Source organism: Mobula birostris, chromosome 20 (genome assembly GCF_030028105.1).
Source record: "Mobula birostris isolate sMobBir1 chromosome 20, sMobBir1.hap1, whole genome shotgun sequence".
NCBI classification, from domain to species: Eukaryota; Metazoa; Chordata; class Chondrichthyes; order Myliobatiformes; family Myliobatidae; genus Mobula; species Mobula birostris.
Genome location: NC_092389.1, coordinates 35,083,122 through 35,100,812, shown reverse-complemented (window position 1 = coordinate 35,100,812; position 17,691 = coordinate 35,083,122). Strand labels below are relative to the sequence as shown.

The 17,691-nt window shown below is 45.7% G+C and overlaps 1 protein-coding gene across 1 annotated transcript in view; it reads right to left on the bottom strand.

The window, feature by feature from the left end:
* Positions 1 to 1,055: 1,055 nt before the first annotated feature.
* Positions 1,056 to 17,691, bottom strand: part of tmem45b (transmembrane protein 45B) — a 34,067-nt gene continuing 17,431 nt past the window's right edge. The window contains exons 3-6 of the mRNA XM_072238484.1: positions 11,177 to 11,389; positions 6,797 to 6,981; positions 6,192 to 6,337; positions 1,056 to 5,780 (exon numbers count right to left, since the gene is read on the bottom strand). Of these exons, the coding sequence (XP_072094585.1) occupies positions 5,681 to 5,780; positions 6,192 to 6,337; positions 6,797 to 6,981; positions 11,177 to 11,389 (644 nt within the window). The 3' untranslated portion in view covers positions 1,056 to 5,680. The remainder of the gene's footprint in view (positions 5,781 to 6,191; positions 6,338 to 6,796; positions 6,982 to 11,176; positions 11,390 to 17,691) is intronic.

Here is a 17,691-nt window from a genome sequence, read left to right as displayed (position 1 = left end):
GCCAGCGAGGGATGAATCTGTGGAATTCATCACCACAGGTGGCTGTGGAGGCCAGGTTATTGGGTATATTTAAGGCAGAGGTTGTTAGGTTGTTTCGTCATTGTGTGAAAGGTTACGGCGCGAAGGCAAGAGAGCGATGTTGAGAGGGCAAATGGACCAGCCGTGATGAATTGGCAAAGCAGACTCAATAGACCGAATGGTCTAATTCTGCTCTGATATTTTATGGTCTTATGACTAAAATAATGAATTTTCTCATCTGTAACCCTGCCCAATGTAACTCCTGCATCAGATCATCTGCTGGTGAAATCTCGTGCAGCAGCAGGAGGCCAGAACTGACAGGGCACAGGTACAACACGAGGCAACTACACATGATGGGTCTGCAGATTTACAGAAGGTGTCTTGGAAACAAATGAGATTTTTAAAACCGAAGGCCCTATTCAATGTGACAGCAGGCACCAGCTATTCATTTAGAGCTACATCGACAGCCCTTTCATACTCAGAGATGTGACTCTTCCTTTATCATCATCTTTCTTTTCATGTAGTCACAAAAATCCCTTGATTTTCCCTATCAATAATGAATCGTATCTGTCTGATTTCCAAATTTCCTTTTTTTAAACTTAACTCTACACTTATTACACTAGCCCTCCCCTTTAACTAAGAGGAAAGTCTGTCCCAGGGTTGAGGCCGGGTGACTGTTCTTCTGCTTAGTGAGCTGCTCTGCTCTGAAATCCCAGCACAAATCTGGTGACTGTTTTGCCGTCCATGAGGGCAATATTGAGCCTCCAGCCTTCTCTTACTGTAATTCTCCATCCCACTTTTTTTTCCACTCAATGCTCCTGCACCGTGTCCAAAGAGAAATTAGCGTGAACCTTAGGAACAGCTCCTGTTATAGATGAATTTGACGTGTTGTAGATGAATTTGTTCTACAATGAGAACAAATTCAAGTGGAATTTGGGAAGACAGGCAGACTTAACATTTCAGATTATTGGCCTTTCATCTTTGATCTGAAACATTAACTTAATTTCTCTTTCCATAGATCCAGCCTGACTCACTGATGGTTTCCAGAACTTTCTGTATTTATTTGAGGTTCCCAGCGTCTATAGTTTATCTCAGACAATGAGCAGTGCCAGTTCTATACTCCACGTAGACTGCAGATGCTGGAAATCTGGAGCAACACACAAAATGCTGGCTGTACTCAGCAGGTCAGGCACCATCTAAGGAGGGAAATTATCGCAGTAGCCCCATCACTCCTGCCCTTTCCCCTTCCCTGCACTCTCCATCTTCTCATCACCCACACACTCCTCCCTCTGCCCCCGTCCTCACCTCCTCGCCTTCATTCCACGGTCCACCGTTCTCTCCTGTTGGATTCTGTCTTCTTCAGACCTTTGTCACTTCAGCCTATCACCTCCCAGCTTCTTACATTGCCTGCCTATCAACCCTTCCCCCTCGCCTGGATACACTCATAAGCTGCAACTCTTCCTCCACCCTTTTATACTGTATATCTCCCCTCTTTCCCTCTTCCGGTTTAAGATGGCACTGGTGAAACACTGTGACGACTTGCTGTCAGCAAATAAAACTACTAACTACTTTATTAATCACACTTTTTCTCAAAAATTATCACTGCAATCAGTAACCTGTAACTTCCCTTTCGGAGTTGAGCTTTTGAACCACCTGTATGACCTGACACTTTTGCAGCGTGCATTGAAGTCTAGAAAGTGTGGGACGGTTGTGGCGTTGCGTGTACGGGTTGAATTGAGGTGGCAAGGCCCAGGCCTGAGAGCCAATGCTTGGCTGCTGGAGCAGACTTGGAGGTGATTCAAAACAGCAGAACCCGAGGCAAGGCAGAGTTGAGGCAGCAGCACCAGGGCCTGAGAGCGAGGAACAAACTGATAATTGACCTATTTAAGTGCTGCGCCAGATTGGAAAGGTTGGGTATGGGCCAAATTGAGGTAGTGGGGCCTGGGCCCGAGATTGTTTCAAAGCGGCAGGGCCCTGGTCTGAGAGCAAGGAGCAACCTGCTGATTGGCTGATTTACGCACCAGGCCAGATTGGAAAGGCCAGGGTGTCAGGGCTGGAGGAGAGGGACGGGACGGTGTTCAGCTCACTGATTGGTGAGGTTTTCTGCTCTCTGAGCTGAACTGAGGCTGTGGCCTGCAACTAACAGGCTCCTGAATTGGCTGTAGTGATGACTGGCTTCGTGGCTGTGGACTCACTTTCATGAACTACTGTTCTGAATGTTATTTGCTTACTTTTATTGTTTGCACAATTTGTTTTTTTTTCCTCTGCACATCGGGTGTTCGACAGTTTCTTTTTAATGGGTTCTATTTGCTCTCGTTGTTTTGTGGCTGCCTGTTAGAAGACGAATCTCAAGGTGGTATACAGTATACATACTTTGATAATAAAAGAACTTTGAACTACAAACCTTTCTTCCAGACCAGATGAAAGGTTTTGACTTGCAATGTCAACTGTCCATTTCCCTCCAGCATTTGTACATCACTCTGTACTCCACGTTCCAGCAAACTATATTTTATTTTCCTCTCCTCGTGGTTAAGATTTCATTTTGCTCCTCCCAGCATCAATACCACAGTCTGTCCTCTGCCCCACCCTTTCATATTCGCTCATTTGTTCTCTCTGTCCTTTTCCCTCCCTTCGCAATTAAAATTTGTTCTGATTCTAACTATTCCCAGTTTCTGATGTAAGATCATTGGCGTGACCTTTATTGCTATCATCTTAGCAGGAAAGATATCATGTTAAGCCTTTTTGGGCTTGAGTAGATCCTCTGAGTGTTCCTCTCTGAAAACAGCATCTGTCGTACCACACTGACATTTAATCAAGATTGATGTGTAACCTTGGGATGGTATTGAGGGTGCACTCTCTCTGGTTAACGATCAACAACAGAAACGTCCAGGACAGGAACAGGTTCCTCTGCTCAAACTGGTCAGACAGGCTCCGTCGCCATCACTTTCAGGCTGGTAATGTCTCATTGCAAAGGAATGCCATTTTGAAGTATATGTTTGAACCAGCCCCGCCCTGAACACGGAGCGCATACCATGGAAAGAGAAGTGACCTTGGGTCTTGGTAATACAAGGTGAGTGCATACAGCCACAGGCTTTTTACTTCAGCTTGTCACAGCTGCTGTTTATGCTCTGCAATAGCCAACAAGCTGGCAGGTGAGAGGGAAGTCGGGTGTGTGGGGGAAGGGGGATGAAGTGAGAAGCTGGGAGGTGATTGGTAAAAAGGAGAAGGATTGAAGAAGAAGGAATCTGATAGGAAAGGCGGGGGACCGCGGGAGAAAGCGAAGCGGGGGGACACGAGAGGGAGGTGATAGGCAGGTGAGGAGAGGAGAGGAGCCAGAATGGGGAATGGAAAAAGAGAGAAGGTGGAGGTGGGAGAAATTACCAGAAGTTAGAGAAACCGATATTCATGTCATCAGGTTGGAGGCTACCCAGAAGGAATATCTGTCATATGGGGGGGGGGGGGCGCTAGGAGCAAGACACAGACACTGAAGTACAAGGAACAGGACTCGGTGTGTCAAGAAAGCAAGGGAAGTGAGGAAGAAACGACGCTGGACATTGACAGGGGCCATGGACGAGACTAGGATACAGGGCCTGGGCTAGGACTTGACTAGGGAAGTGGCACCAGGACAAGAAAATTGGAAATAGGAGCCTGGGCTAGGATTCCAAGCCAGAGACTGGACAGGGACTCAGAACCTTGATCTTGGATCTGGCTCGGACCCTGCATCTAGGCGAGGACAAGAAGTGACTACAGGACGTGGCGTGGCTACAGGACTGGACGAGAACCCAAAGCCTTGACTTGGTCTTGGCAGAACTGGAACACAGGGACTTGGTCTTGGGAGACAAGAATGCAGAACACAGAGCCTTGGTCTTGAGAGACATGAACATGGAACACAGAGCCGGGACCCCTCCTTGGGAACAGGACGTAGGGCCAGGACTCATACATAGAACACAGAGAGACAGTTCTTAACACAAGATAGCGGCAAACAGCTGGACCTACCTAGCGAAGGCGTGGACACAGGGACAGATCCAAACAATGATAGACAGTTCCTTATCTAGACACAGCAAGGCTCCGGTCTTGCTCTGGCGGTAGAACTTGACAGCGATACAGGCGAGGATGCAGGCGAGGGTGCAGGAAAAGGCTTCAGGCAGAGGTTGCCTCAATTAAGGCACCAACAGAACAAGGGAAAACCGGAAAACCTGGAATAAGGATCAATGGACCAATCCGTGAATCGGAATGTGGACTTCACGGACCGGACCATGATAATATGAGGTGTTCATTGTGGCCATAGAGGAGCCCATGTCAGAATGGGAATGAGAGGTAGAATTAAGATGTGTGGCCACTGGAAAATCCCACCTGTTGTGGCAGACAGAACTAAGGGTCTGGCCGAAGCGGTTCTCACGATCCATGCTGGGTCTCGCTGATGTAGACAAGGCCGCACCAGCAGCACTGGGCATAATAGACGACCCCGACGGACTCGCAGGTGAAGTGTTGCCGCACCTGGAGGGACTGTTTGGGGCCCTGAATGAAGGAGGTGAGGGAGCAGGTTGCAGGGATAAATACCAGGAGGGAGATCAACAGATCAGCAAGCTTGGAGGGAGGATGAAAGATGTCAAGGATCTGCAAGCTGCACATCTGGAAATAATTTTCATAGTTTGTGTTTGCTTCACCAAAGGGAAGACGTACAGTGTAAGCCTTTGGAAATGAATGGAATTCAATACTGGGTAAATTGTTAGCAGAACTGAGGGACAGCTAGAAGGACAAAACATGCAACTAAACTAATCCTTTCTGCCTACAATAGAACATAGAACATATCACCAACAACATAACCACTGTCTTTCCAGAGGACAGGTCACAATCCAAAATGTGTGTTTCCCTCCATAGATGCTGCCTGACCTGCTGAGTTCCTTCAGCGCAGTGGGTGTTGCCGTCTGGTGCGTGTGGGGCACTCTGTAGCTCCTGCTCTCCCTGACCATACATACTAAACCAGTTATCGTGCTCCGGGATGTTATGAGACTCTGAAAGGTTTTGTATGTGTGCCTGTCCTCCTCCAAATAGATGCAACAAAATCAACCTGAAATGAGATTAAGAGTTCCTGTCAATTTTGTTAAAAATGCACGTTGTTTATTGCAGGGAAAGGGGACGTATCATTGAGGATGAGAGGCAGATCAGTTGGTGGAGGATGGGCTATCGAAACCACTACAGTCTGAGACTGATCAAGATCGGTTGGTATTCAAAGCAGTTTCAGTTGATAACACTGAAGCATGTACTGTAGATTGTCAGATGAAACAAAAAGATCCCTGCACTGAACATTCTGATAATATTACTTTCCTGCACTAAAATTATTCCCCGGATTCCATCAAAAGAGATAGCTCCTATCCACAACCTGCCTGTTCCCTGCTGCACTTGGGTGAAGAATTTGCTTTAGGCACGAACCTAATCTGTGAGTTCTGGTGGGTCTGTGAAAATAGGAGACAATTCAGATTCCCATGACCAGCGTCGTTTCACAAAAGATATTCCCTGCCACTCACTCCTGTTCCACCAATACAAACAGTGATTCAAAGGGATCAAGGGAACAAACAACATTCACAATTGAAAAAAAATTAGACAGAAACCATCAAATTGTCAGTGTGAATAGAGGGAAGCGCAGGAGCTGCTGGTCATGTCATTCTACGTCAGAACTGCTCAACAATCGGTACTTCTCCGACTTGCCCCGCAGTTCCATCTCTAAAGCACCGTCTCGCTTCGATCTGATTTTTATAAACCTGCAACAGAAGGTATTTGTTACAGCAAGAGGCCTCCAGAATGGAGAGGAACACATTTCATTCCCACACTCAATATATGTATTATTTTACCATGTGGGTGGATTTCCTAGACTTAGGCCTAGTGCACACACCTACAGAGGGGTGGGTTGTCTGAGACATCTGCTGGCCCGTCTAGGTGCCCTGAAGGAGCAGGTGATGAACCTCTCCTTAACTTCTACAGTGAGCAATTATGACCCAATGATGGGGGAGTGTCTCGGGTGGGGGGGGGAGAGCATCTTAGCTTTCCGACACCAACACAATGTCAAGGAATTCTGCTTTCAAATGCTTGATAAATATCGAGCACAGTTGTTTAGTTTAGTGAAGCCAGTGCAGGCCCAGATTGGTATTCCACACAGAGCAGAAAGAACTCACCCGTATATCAGGGTGTAGCTAATCGCGACAATACAAATGGCGACTGCAAAGTGCCAGCAGAAACACAGTGTGATGAACATCAAGTTCCCATGGTCACTTAAATTCCACTCGGGCCCGCCATTGGGAGGGTAGAGGACAAAGCCGATCTGAAAGAGACGAGATCATTCTCCGTCAAAAAAAGATCAAGTGTTCAGCTCCATTCAGACCCTGAAAGTGAAGCAAAACCTCTGTACTAGCTAGAGTGCACCCACTAAGCTCTCATCCATGGCCTGTCAGTTATAGTGCGCTCACTCACAGTGGCTGCCCACTAATCTAAACTCACAGTGATCCCCGTTAAACTGAACTCTCTCAGTGATTCCTGTTAAAGTAAACTCACATTCGCAGGCTGTCCATTAAACTCACTCATTGATCCCTCATTAAACTAAACCCATTCAATGACACCCCCCCCCCCACAATTAAACTAAATTCGCTCAGTCACCACCTCATGGAGAGATCCCCATTAAGCTAAACTCACAGCGAGCACCCGTTAAGCTCCCCTTGTTCCTGGGCTGTGGCATGAATGTTCACTAAGGGCACAGAATCACTGGCACCACGGATCTGCTCACCTGCCAGAACCAAGTTCCCTGCAGGATTGCCAGGCTGGTCCTGAACAGCTCGAGCACAATGTTATCTCGCAGGAAAACCTCCATCATTATGATAAAAGAACCTCCAAACACGGCGGTCAGCATAAGTGAGTGGATGTGCATGTCCAGGGGAGGCCGGTTATGAACGTGGAAGTAAAACAGGAAACCTGCAGGAAAGATAAATGTGCAGTGACACATGTGTCTCATTGCTCTTGTCTGAAGTACAAGCTGTCCATCGCATGCAGAAGCGCAGTTGCTGGCAGGGCCAAATTTGGCCCGAACTGGGGGCAGGGGAGATTTAAAGGAAGTGGAGTTTCTCCAGAGGGATGTTGTATTGAAGACCCAAAGAGGTCAGTCAGGGTATAGGACAGACAAAGAGAGTGAGAATAGCCTTCACATTACTGAGTACAAATCACATTCTGTATGAATCAGTGCCTGGACCACTGCTTTCCTTCAATATATGAGGAAGATTTGGACACAGGAATCAGAAATCCATCTCAAAGTTTATGGATCACACTTATTTGGAGAAATAATTAATGCTGAGCAAATCTATAGGATTAATCAATGCAGTATATGTATATGTGTATATTGGGGTGCCACGGTGGTGCAGTGGTTAGCGCGTCACTATTACAGCTCGGGGCGTTGGAGTTCAGAGTTCAATTCCAGCGCTGTCTGCAAGGACTTTATACGTTCTCCCCATGAACCACGTGAGTTTTCTCTGGGCACTCTGGTTTCCTCCCACAGCCCAAAGATGTACCGGTTGGTAGGTTCAGTGGTCATTGTAAATTGTCCTGTGATTAGGCTCGTGTGGGGTGCTGGGGTGCTGCGCAGTGCAGCTCATTGGGCTGGAAGAGCCTGTTCTGCACTGCATCTCCAAACAAGAAAATAAAATAATTGGCAAACTAATTGAGATAAAGATAAATGTCAGGTGAAGACTCAAGAGACTGCAGATACTGGTATCTGAAGCAATCTGCTGGAGGAACTCAGTGAATCGAGCACCTGAAGGAGGAAAGGAATTGTCGATGTTTTGGGTCGAAACCTGCAATGGCCCTGGTGGTGAACTGCATGCAATTCACCATTAACGTCAAAAGATACTGGAGTTAAAATGTTAATCTTGACATTGGTGTCCCATGATTACATTGAGTAAAGAAGGATAAGGGACAGTTTAATTGAAGTGTTGTAGATGCTTAAAGGATTAGATAGGAGAGCAACGAAAATGCTGGAAACAGTCAACAGGTCAGGTTGCATTGGTGGGAAGACAAAAGAAGTTGTAAATCTGCAGATGGTGGGGAAGTGGGATGTCTCACAGAGGGTGACCATAGGGATAAGATGAAACGTAAGTGAAGAATAGGAGAATGACTAGACTGAGAGTAGGGCTGATCAGGGATAAAATAGGAAATATGTGCCTGGAGTTAGAGGAGGTAGGAGAAACCCTTATTGAATACTTTGCTTCAGTACTCATGAGTGAGAAGGACCTTGACAAATGTGAGAACAGGATAGAACAAGTTGATATGTTAGAACATGGTGACATTAAGAAAGAGAATGTGCTGGAACTTTTGAAAAACATTAGGATAGTTAAGTCCCTGGGGCAGGACGGTGACCTTTAATTATCGTGTTCTTTTTCTCATTATATTTTTTTGTGCTGCATTGGATGCGGAGTAACAATTATTTCATTCTCCTTTGAACTTGTGTACAGGAAGTGCCACTAAACAATCTTGAGTCTTGAATCTTCACATTGATTGGATGCGGAGCTGGGATGAAAAGTGGCAGATGGAGTTTAAGACTATAAGGCACAGGAGCAGAATTAAGCCATTTGGCCCATCAAGTCTCCTCCAGAAAAGTGTGATGTGATACACTTTGGAAGGTCAAATTTGAAGGCTTATAGGATAGAGGGACATCCATTTAGAACAAAGATGAGGAGGAATTTCGTTAGCCAGAGGATGGTGAATTTGTGGAATTCATTGCCACAGAGGACTGTGGGAGGCCAAGTAATTGGTTATATTTAAAGTGCAGGTTGATAAGTTCTTGATTAATAAGGGTGTCAAAAGTTATGAGGAGAAGGCAGGAAAGACAATCCTGGGTCATGTTATGAAGGAATAGCAGAGCAGACTCAGTGGGCCAAATGTCCTAACTCTGTTCCTATAACCTATGGTCTTATGGGTAATAATAGGATCCTTAACAATATGGAGGAATAGAGGGATCTTACCGTCCAGCTCCATAGGTTCCTCTAAGTTGCTGTGCAAGTTAATAGGGAGGTTAGGAAGCTGTATGGTGTGTTGGCCCTTGTTAGTCATAGTCATGGTCATAGTCATACTTTATTGATCCCGGGGGAAATTGGTTTTCGTTACAGTTGCACCATAAATAATAAATAGTAATAGAACCATAAATAGTTAAATAGTAATATGTAAATTATGCCAGTAAATTATGAAATAAGTCCAGGACCAGCCTATCGGCTCAGGGTGTCTGACCCTCCAAGGGAGGAGTTGTAAGGTTTTTTTTTAAAATATAATTTTTATTAAATTTTCAAAATGAATACAGAAAGATAATATCTACCCTCCCCCCTCCCCTTAACCCTCCCCCCCCCCCATATGTAGTCCTACCTAAGAAGAAAAGAAAGAAAGAAAAAGAAGAACCGCCTGGGTATTGGAAGGTTTCCACATGCTCCATGGGATTCAAAATAAATTTAGTATACCTATTCGTTAGTTTCCCCAAGGGACCAAGATCTTTATTGGAGCAATTAAATATGCCATCCTATCTTTTGTAAATAAGGGTATATTCTTCCTCAAGTATGGAGACCAGAACTGCACACAGTACTCCAGGTGCGGTCTCACCAGTACCCTGTGTAGTTACAGCATGACCTCCCTGCTCTTGAATTCAATCCCTCTAGCAATGAAGGCTAACATTCTGTTTGCCTTCTTAATAACCTGTTCTACCTGTTGTACCTGAACAAGCACTCCCAAGTCCCTCTGCACAACAGCATGCTGCAATCTTCCACTATTTAAATAATAATCTGCTCTTCTATCATTCCTTCCAAAGTGGATGATCTCGCATTTACTGACATTGTATTCCATCTGCCAGACCTTGGCCCACTCACTTAGCCTATCTATATCCCTCTGCAGACTCCCCACATCCTCTGTACAATTTGCTTTTCCACTCAGTTTAGTATCATCAGCAAATTTTGCTACGCTACACTCAGTCCCCTCTTCCAAATCATCAATGTAAATGGTAAACAACTGCGGGCCCAGCACCGACCCCTGCAGCACCCCACTCACCACTGACTGCCAACCGGAGAAACACCCATTTATACCAACTCTCTGCCTTCTATTGGTTAAGCAATCCACTATCCATGCCAATACACTTCCTCCGACTCTATGCATCCTCATCTTATTTATAAGTCTCTTGTGCGGCACTTTATCAAACGCCTTCTGGAAATCCAAGTATACGACATCCACCTGTTCCCCTCTATCCACTGCACTCATTATGTCCTCAAAAAACTCCAGTAAGTTTGTCAAACCGGACCTGGCCTTTCTGAATCCATGCTGCATCTGTCTAATGGAACCATTTCTTTCTAATGTTTCACTATTTCTTCCTTAATGAGTTCTTCAAGCATTTTCCGGACTACAGATGTTAAGCTAACTGGCCTATAGTTGCCTGTCTTTTGCTTACATCCTTTTTAAAAAAAGTGACGTGACATATGCTGTTTTCCAATCGGCTGGGACCTGCACAGAGTCTAGAGAGTTTTGATAAATGATTACCAACGTGTCTACTATAACCTCCGCCAATTCCTTCAGCACCCTGGGATGCATCCCATCAGAACCAGGAATGTATCTACCTTCAGGCCCTCTAGTTTGCTCATCACTACCTCTTTAGTGACAGTGATTTTACCGAGTTCCTCACCTCCCATTTCGTCCATAACATCCTTCATAACTGTTCCCCACACACTGAGATCTGGTAAAAACAAGGACTTCTGAACTGAAAAAGACGCTCCATCAGGGAAATAGTGGGCGGTGTGTTTGGATGAGTTCATCTGTCTCATGGCCCAGGGTATTGGCCAATACTGGAGGACATCCTTTTAATGTGAGTGGATTAAGATTTAGGGGAGATTGACCATGGAGTAGGTCACCTGTGTGCTGTGTTCTACATTCTATAACAGTCTGCAGAAAGGCTCGTCTTGAAGGCTTGGTATGTCCCAATAACTCGTAGATTTTATTTTGCTACCTGTATTTGCCATGTGGTGTTAGCATTATTTGCATACAACAGGCTGCTGAATCAATACTGGCTTTGTCATCCGGTTCCTGAAAATTAGAGTGTCACAAACAATTATTTTGAGGAGGTGTCACGCTGAAGCACAAACACACTCACCTTCCATGAACACTGCTAGCGACAGCATCAGGCGGTCAACACCCACTGGGATCCTGACTGAGGAGTACGTGAGGATATCAACAATCCCGGAGATGCCAAAGAACAGGTACATGGTGCTGTGCTGCCAGTTCATTAGCTTGACCCAGGATTGTCGGTCCTGGCTCAGCAGGTGCAGATGGGGCCCATCCGGGACAAACTGCTCAGCTAGAATTCCTGGAGAGGGCACAAGTGAAAAGGGCAAAGATAACCTTTCCAGCAAACATGGAACATAGTTTTAATTGAATGGAAGAGCACTCCTGATTTCCCCCAGTTACGAGAGCTGGGAGATGTAAGCCCCTCAGGACTGACCTCAAGGAGTTGTATGTGTTCACCATATTAGCATGGTTTACTATGGTTAGCCAAGACATTAACTAACAGAGCCAAGCTCAGTGAAGACTGCTGTTAAAAATGCAACATTTTTCTCAGGGTAGCACGGTAGCATAATACTGTCACAGAACCAGCGACCCGGGTTCAATTCCCACTGCTGTCTGTAAGGAGTTTGTATATTCTTCCCATTGACCGTGTGGATTTCCTCCAAGTGCTCTGGTTTCCTCCCACGTTCCAAAGATGTATGGATTAGTAGGTTAATTGGGTGTAATTGGGCAGCACAGGCTCGTTGAGCCAGAAGAGCCTGTTACCGTGCTGTAGTTCCCTAACGCTAAATCTAAATCTTTCATGCTGTAATGTTGCACCTCCCACAATGGAGCTAATTGTCAGAACCAACAGAAAATGATTCAACAGACAGGAATAATACTCTCAGATAAAGCTCAACCAAAGCTTCGGCCACTGAGCTGCAGTATGCAGATGGTGCTGGTACTCACCAACTAAACTCCACACCATTGTCGACATGTTCACTGAAGCGCATTGGAAGGTGGGTCTTATATGCATGTCCACAAAACCGTGTCTTCTCTACCAACATACCCCAGCAGCAACAAACTACCCTCTCACAATAAAAAGTCATGGTAAAACTCTGACAATTGGAAACCACTTTCCCTATGTGAAGTGCCTCCTCTTATAAATATTGTTGCTGAAATTCACTGCCACCTTCAATACAGCAGCATAAGACCATAAGGCATAGGAGCAGAATTAGGCCATTTGGCCCATCGAGTCTGCTCCACCATTTCATCATGGCTGATTCATTTCCCTCTCAGTCCCATTCTCCTGCCTTCTCGCCATATCCCTTCATACCCTGTCCAATCAACAATCTATCAACCTCTGCCTTAAATATACCCACTGACTTGGCCTCCACAGCCACCTGTGACAATAAATTCCACAGATTTACTACTCTCTGGCTAAAGAAATTCCTCCTCAGCTCTGTTCTAAATGGATGTCCCTCTATTCTGAGGCTGTGTCCTCCAGCCTTAGACCCCCCCCACCTTAGGAAACATCCTCTCCACATCTACTCTATCTAGGCCTTTCACTATTCGATAGGTTTCAATGAGATGCCCTCTCACTCTTCTGAATTCCAGTGAGAACAGGCCCAGAGCCTTCAAACTCTCTTCAATCTTGTAATCATTGTTGTGAACCTCCTTTGAACCCTCTCCAATGTAAGCATATCTGTAATTGATTGTGGAAAAGGATGTTCAAAGATTAAGACCACAGACCTGGCACAAAGTTTATGGTCTACCCCCCTGTATGTGTCTGAGATCTGGACTGCTTACAGTGGACATCTTAAGGCACTGAAATAAGACCAGCTGGATATGTTGGGAAGACCATTCCATTTGTGTAGACTCTTAGACTGCCAAAACAGACGCTCTATTCCAACGTCTGTTGTGAGATGAGGTAAGCGAAACATATGGGCTGAAAGTCTCTTGAATGAAGGTAATATCCCACTGATTCTGGGAAAGTCTGGCTCATGATTACTGGGACTGAAGAGGGAATGCTTGGGGCGGCACTGAAAATCTTGCCACCATGCATTAGGCACACACAGAAACCGCAGTCATGCCAACGTACAAACTCTCCACCCACCATCCCCATCAGCCACTATCAGTGGAAGAGTCTGTGGCTCCCACATTGGCCCCATTTGCAGTATCAGACACACAAAACGGGATTGGCAGCAAGTAGCAAGCAACTGCCTGAGAAGTGGTCAATGTGCCGGGTTCTGTGTCTACCTCTGCCATGTTAGTGTGGTCAATATGTGAGAGTATGTGTGACATTACTTAGCATTGTGGACTTCAGCACAATGAAAAATGGGGCTTTCGTCTGTGTAAAGAGAGAACGAAGTGTGGTTTTTCAGACAAAGTGGTGTAAGCTTGGAATGAGAGAATGTTTTGAGGACGTACAGGAGTACGGCTCAGTAGATAATGCATTTTTCTGCAAAACATGCTGACTCTGTCTTTAAGCAACATACATCAAAGTTGCTGGTGAACGCAGCAGGCCAGGCAGCATCTCTAGGAAGAGATACAGTCGACATTTCGGGCCGAGACCCTTCATCAGGACTAACTGAAAGAAGAGCTAGTAAGAGATTTGAAAGTGGGAGGGGAAGGGGGAGATCCAAAAAGATAGGAGAAGACAGGAGGGGGAGGGATGGAGCCAAGAGCTGGACAGGTGATTGGCAAAAGGGATATGAGAGGATCATGGGACAGGAGACCCGGGGAGAAAGACAAGGAGAGGGGGAGTAAAACCCAGAGGATGGGCAAGGGGTATAGTGAGAGGGACAGAGGGAGAAAAAGGAGAGAGAGAGAAAGAATGTGTGTATATAAATAATGGATGGGGTATGAGGGGGAGGTGGGGCATTAGCGGAAGTTGGAGAAGTTAATGTTCATGCCATCAGGTTGGAGGCTACCCAGATGGAATATAAGGTGTTGTTCCTCCAACCTGAGTGTGGCTGCATCTTTACAGTACAGGAGGCCGTGGATAGACATGTCAGAATGGGAATGGGATGTGGAATTAAAATGTGTGGCCACTGGGAGATCCTGCTTTCTCCGGCGGACAGAGCGTAGGTGTTCAGCAAAACGATCTCCCAGTCTGCGTCGGGTCTCGCCAATGTATAGAAGGCCGCATCGGGAGCACCGGACGCAGTATATCATCCCAGCCGACTCACAGGTGAAGTGTCGCCTCATCTGAAAGGACTGTCTGGGGCCCTGAATGGTGGTAAGGGAGGAAGTGTAAGGGCATGTGTAGCACTTGTTCCGCTTACAAGGATAAGTGCCAGGAGGGAGATCAGTGGGGAGGGATGGGGGGGAATGAATGGACAAGGGAGTCGCGTAGGGAGTGATCCCTGCAGAAAGCGAGGGGGGGGAGGGGGGGGAGGGAAAGATGTGCTTAGTGGTGGGATCCCATTGGAGGTGGCGGAAGTTACGGAGAATTATATGTTGGACCCGGAGGCTGGTGGGGTGGTAGGTGAGGACAAGGGGAATGTGATTCCTAGTGGGGTGGTGGGAGGATGGAGTGAGAGCAGATGTGCGTGAAATGGGGGAGATGCGTTTGAGAGCAGAGTTGATGGTGGAGGAAGGGAAGCCCCTTTCTTTAAGACTCTGTCTTTAAGTTATGTTGAGGCCTAGAGGTCATGAGAGATAAGAGCCTAGTACCATGAAGGATGAAAAAGTACTAAGGTAGAGGTTTTGAAGGCTATAAACCTTTTGTGCAAACTAGAATCTTGCCTTAGGCTGGGGTTGTGACCAGTGCTAAGAGACAGACTGACATGAGAGAGAAAGGCTATAGAAGAGGCTGTCAGATACCTGGGGTTCTCGCTGGCTTTGTATACAGCTGCGTGGTCAATAAGTATTCTGTCCTTCTTCATTTTAGTGAAACGGTTAATGAGCAGTTTATATGTGATTCTAATAAAATAGATCTTATAGCCTTTAAGATGTGTACTCTCTTCTTTATGAGCACCTCTTGTTACTGAATCAGAAAAGAATGAGGAACAAATTTTGAAATCAGAATCAGAATCAGGTTTATTATCACCGGCATGTGACGTGAAATTTGTTAACTTAGCAGCAGTTCAATGCAGTACATAATCTAGCAGAGAGAAAAAAAGAATAATAACTAAATTAAAACATAATAAATAAACAAGTAAATCAATTACATATATTTAATAGATTTTAAAAATGTGCAAAAACAGAAATACTGTATATTAAAAAAGTGAGGTAGTGTCCAAAGCTTCAATATCCATTGAGGAATCGGATGGCAGAGGGGAAGAAGCTGTTCCTGAATCACTGAGTGTGTGCCTTCAGACTTCTGTATCTCCTACCTGATGGTAACAGTGAGAAAAGGGCATGCCCTCGGTGCTGGAGATCCTTAATAATGGATGCTGCCTTTCTGAGACACCGCTCCCTGAAGATATCCTGGGTACTTTGTAGGCTAGTGCCCAAGATGGAGCTGACTAGACTTGTAACCTTCTTCAGCTTCTTTCAGTCCTGTTCAGTAGCCCCTCCATACCAGACAGTGATGCAGCCTGTCAGAATGCTCTCCACAGTTTTTTCATTACAACCTGCAGTGGAATGTGATTGTGTCCAAATGTTACAACAGCAACCCTTTGTAACACTGGTATTTGACGTTCCCTTGTACAGTGAAGGCCCCAGCTGCCAGCCATCTGATTTTCTGAAAAAGCAGGTCCAAGTGTCTGCATACCATTGGAATGTTTTCCGGTCAAGATGGCACCAAGCTACAGTCTTCTTCAAGGTCATGGTTTGGAACTCATTGTCTTTTAATTTTTTTTAATACATAGGGATGGTTTTGTGGTCAGAGAGGGGAGTGAGAGATTAGGGTTTAGGGTTTAGGGATAGGGATGTGGGTGAGTTAAAGGACAAGCCAGAGTCTAGTCCTCCACTATGCCCTCTGCATTCCATGCTTGAAGGCCAAAGGCATGAACTTGGGATGAAGGCCATCCATGGTTGGATGTCAGGCTGGCAGACTAGTGAGAACAAGGACAGGTATCCACTCCAGGTCAATGAGTCATCGGCAGATTCTGGGATCAAAGGCCTGAGCAACATTGACACCCCCTCCCCCCCCCCCCCCCCCCCGTATGCAAACTGTGAGACGAGAGTTCAAGGTCCCGGCCATTGAAGAATGCGGTGTTTGAGGCCTAGAGTTCAGGGACCTGGTCATCGGAGAATCTGGTGTTTGAGGCCTAGTGTCAACAGAGTCTGGCATTTAAGGTCTGGAGTTCGAGATCCTCATTCAACATCATTGGCAAGTCCTGTGTTAATACAAGAACGAAGCCTGAAGGTCAATCAGAATCCTGGAAGTAGAAGCCGAAGGTGGACAGAGTCCTGAGTCTGCGAGTCCACTGGGGAAGTCGAAGCCCAATGCCTGCAAATCCACATGTCTGCTGGAGGCTGGAGACAGCCTGTCCTGGGCTGTGTGCATGGGTGGCTAGCTGGCTAATATGGAGGAAGGGGTTTGTTTTGCTGTTGTTCTTTTGTTGCCTGTCGTCTTCTGTTTTGTAATGTTCTGTGTTATTCTGCTGAACATGCTATGTCGGTGCCGGAATGTGTGGTGACACTTGTGGGCTGCCCCCAGCACATCTTTAGGTTGTTAATGAGAATCAGATTTAACATCGCTGGCATATGTCGTGAAATTTGTTGTTATGCAGCAGTGGTACATTGCAATACATAATAATAAATACTATAAATTACAGTAAGAAGTACAGTCGGCCCTCCTTATTTGCGAGTTCCGCATGCGCGAATTGGGAAAACCCGGAAGTTCTCTCTCCAGCTCTTGTTGTTCGAGCATTGGTCACCTCACGTCTCGTTCGTTCGCTACTTTGCTTCTGTGAAAAAATGGCTCCTAGAAAGCAATTACATGGTCAAAGCAATTCCTCAAAGGCTAAGAAGGAGCATAAAGTGCTCTCTCTCGCCGAGAAATTAGAAATATTAGATCTTTTGAAAAGTGGCATGTCACATTCCGAAGTGAGCCGTAAAGTTGGTAAGAACGAATCAAGCATTCGTACAATGAAGCCGAAAGAAGCTGAAATTCATGGAAGTGTTAGTGCTAGGGATGGCTGGCTGGCCACGTAAAGCGCTACAGCCTCAAGAATTTAAAGATCACGGGAGAATCAGGATCAGCATTCCCAGAAGAGCTACGATGGTTGCGTCTGTACTGAACATGTACAGACTTTTTTTCTTGTCATTATTCCCTAAACAATACAGTATAACAACTATTTACATAGCATTTACATTTTACATTGTATTAGGTATTATAAGACAACAGAACAGAAACACTGAGGATTCTGTGCTGCCCTGGGTCCTAAAGTCCACTCGCACTGAGACAAGTTAAATAAGGGACTTGAGCATCCGCAATTTTTGGTATCCGCGGGGGGTCTTGGAACCAATCCCCTTGCAGATAAGGACTGTATATATATAAAAATACAGCAGTGAGCTCTTGTGATTCAAGTTTATAGCTCATTGAAAGTGGCTACACAGGTCAATAAGGTGGTTAAGAAGGCTTATGGAATACTTGTTTTTATTAGTCAAGGCATTGAATTCAAAAGTCAGGAGGCTGTGCTTCAACTTTATAAAATTCCGGTTAGGCCA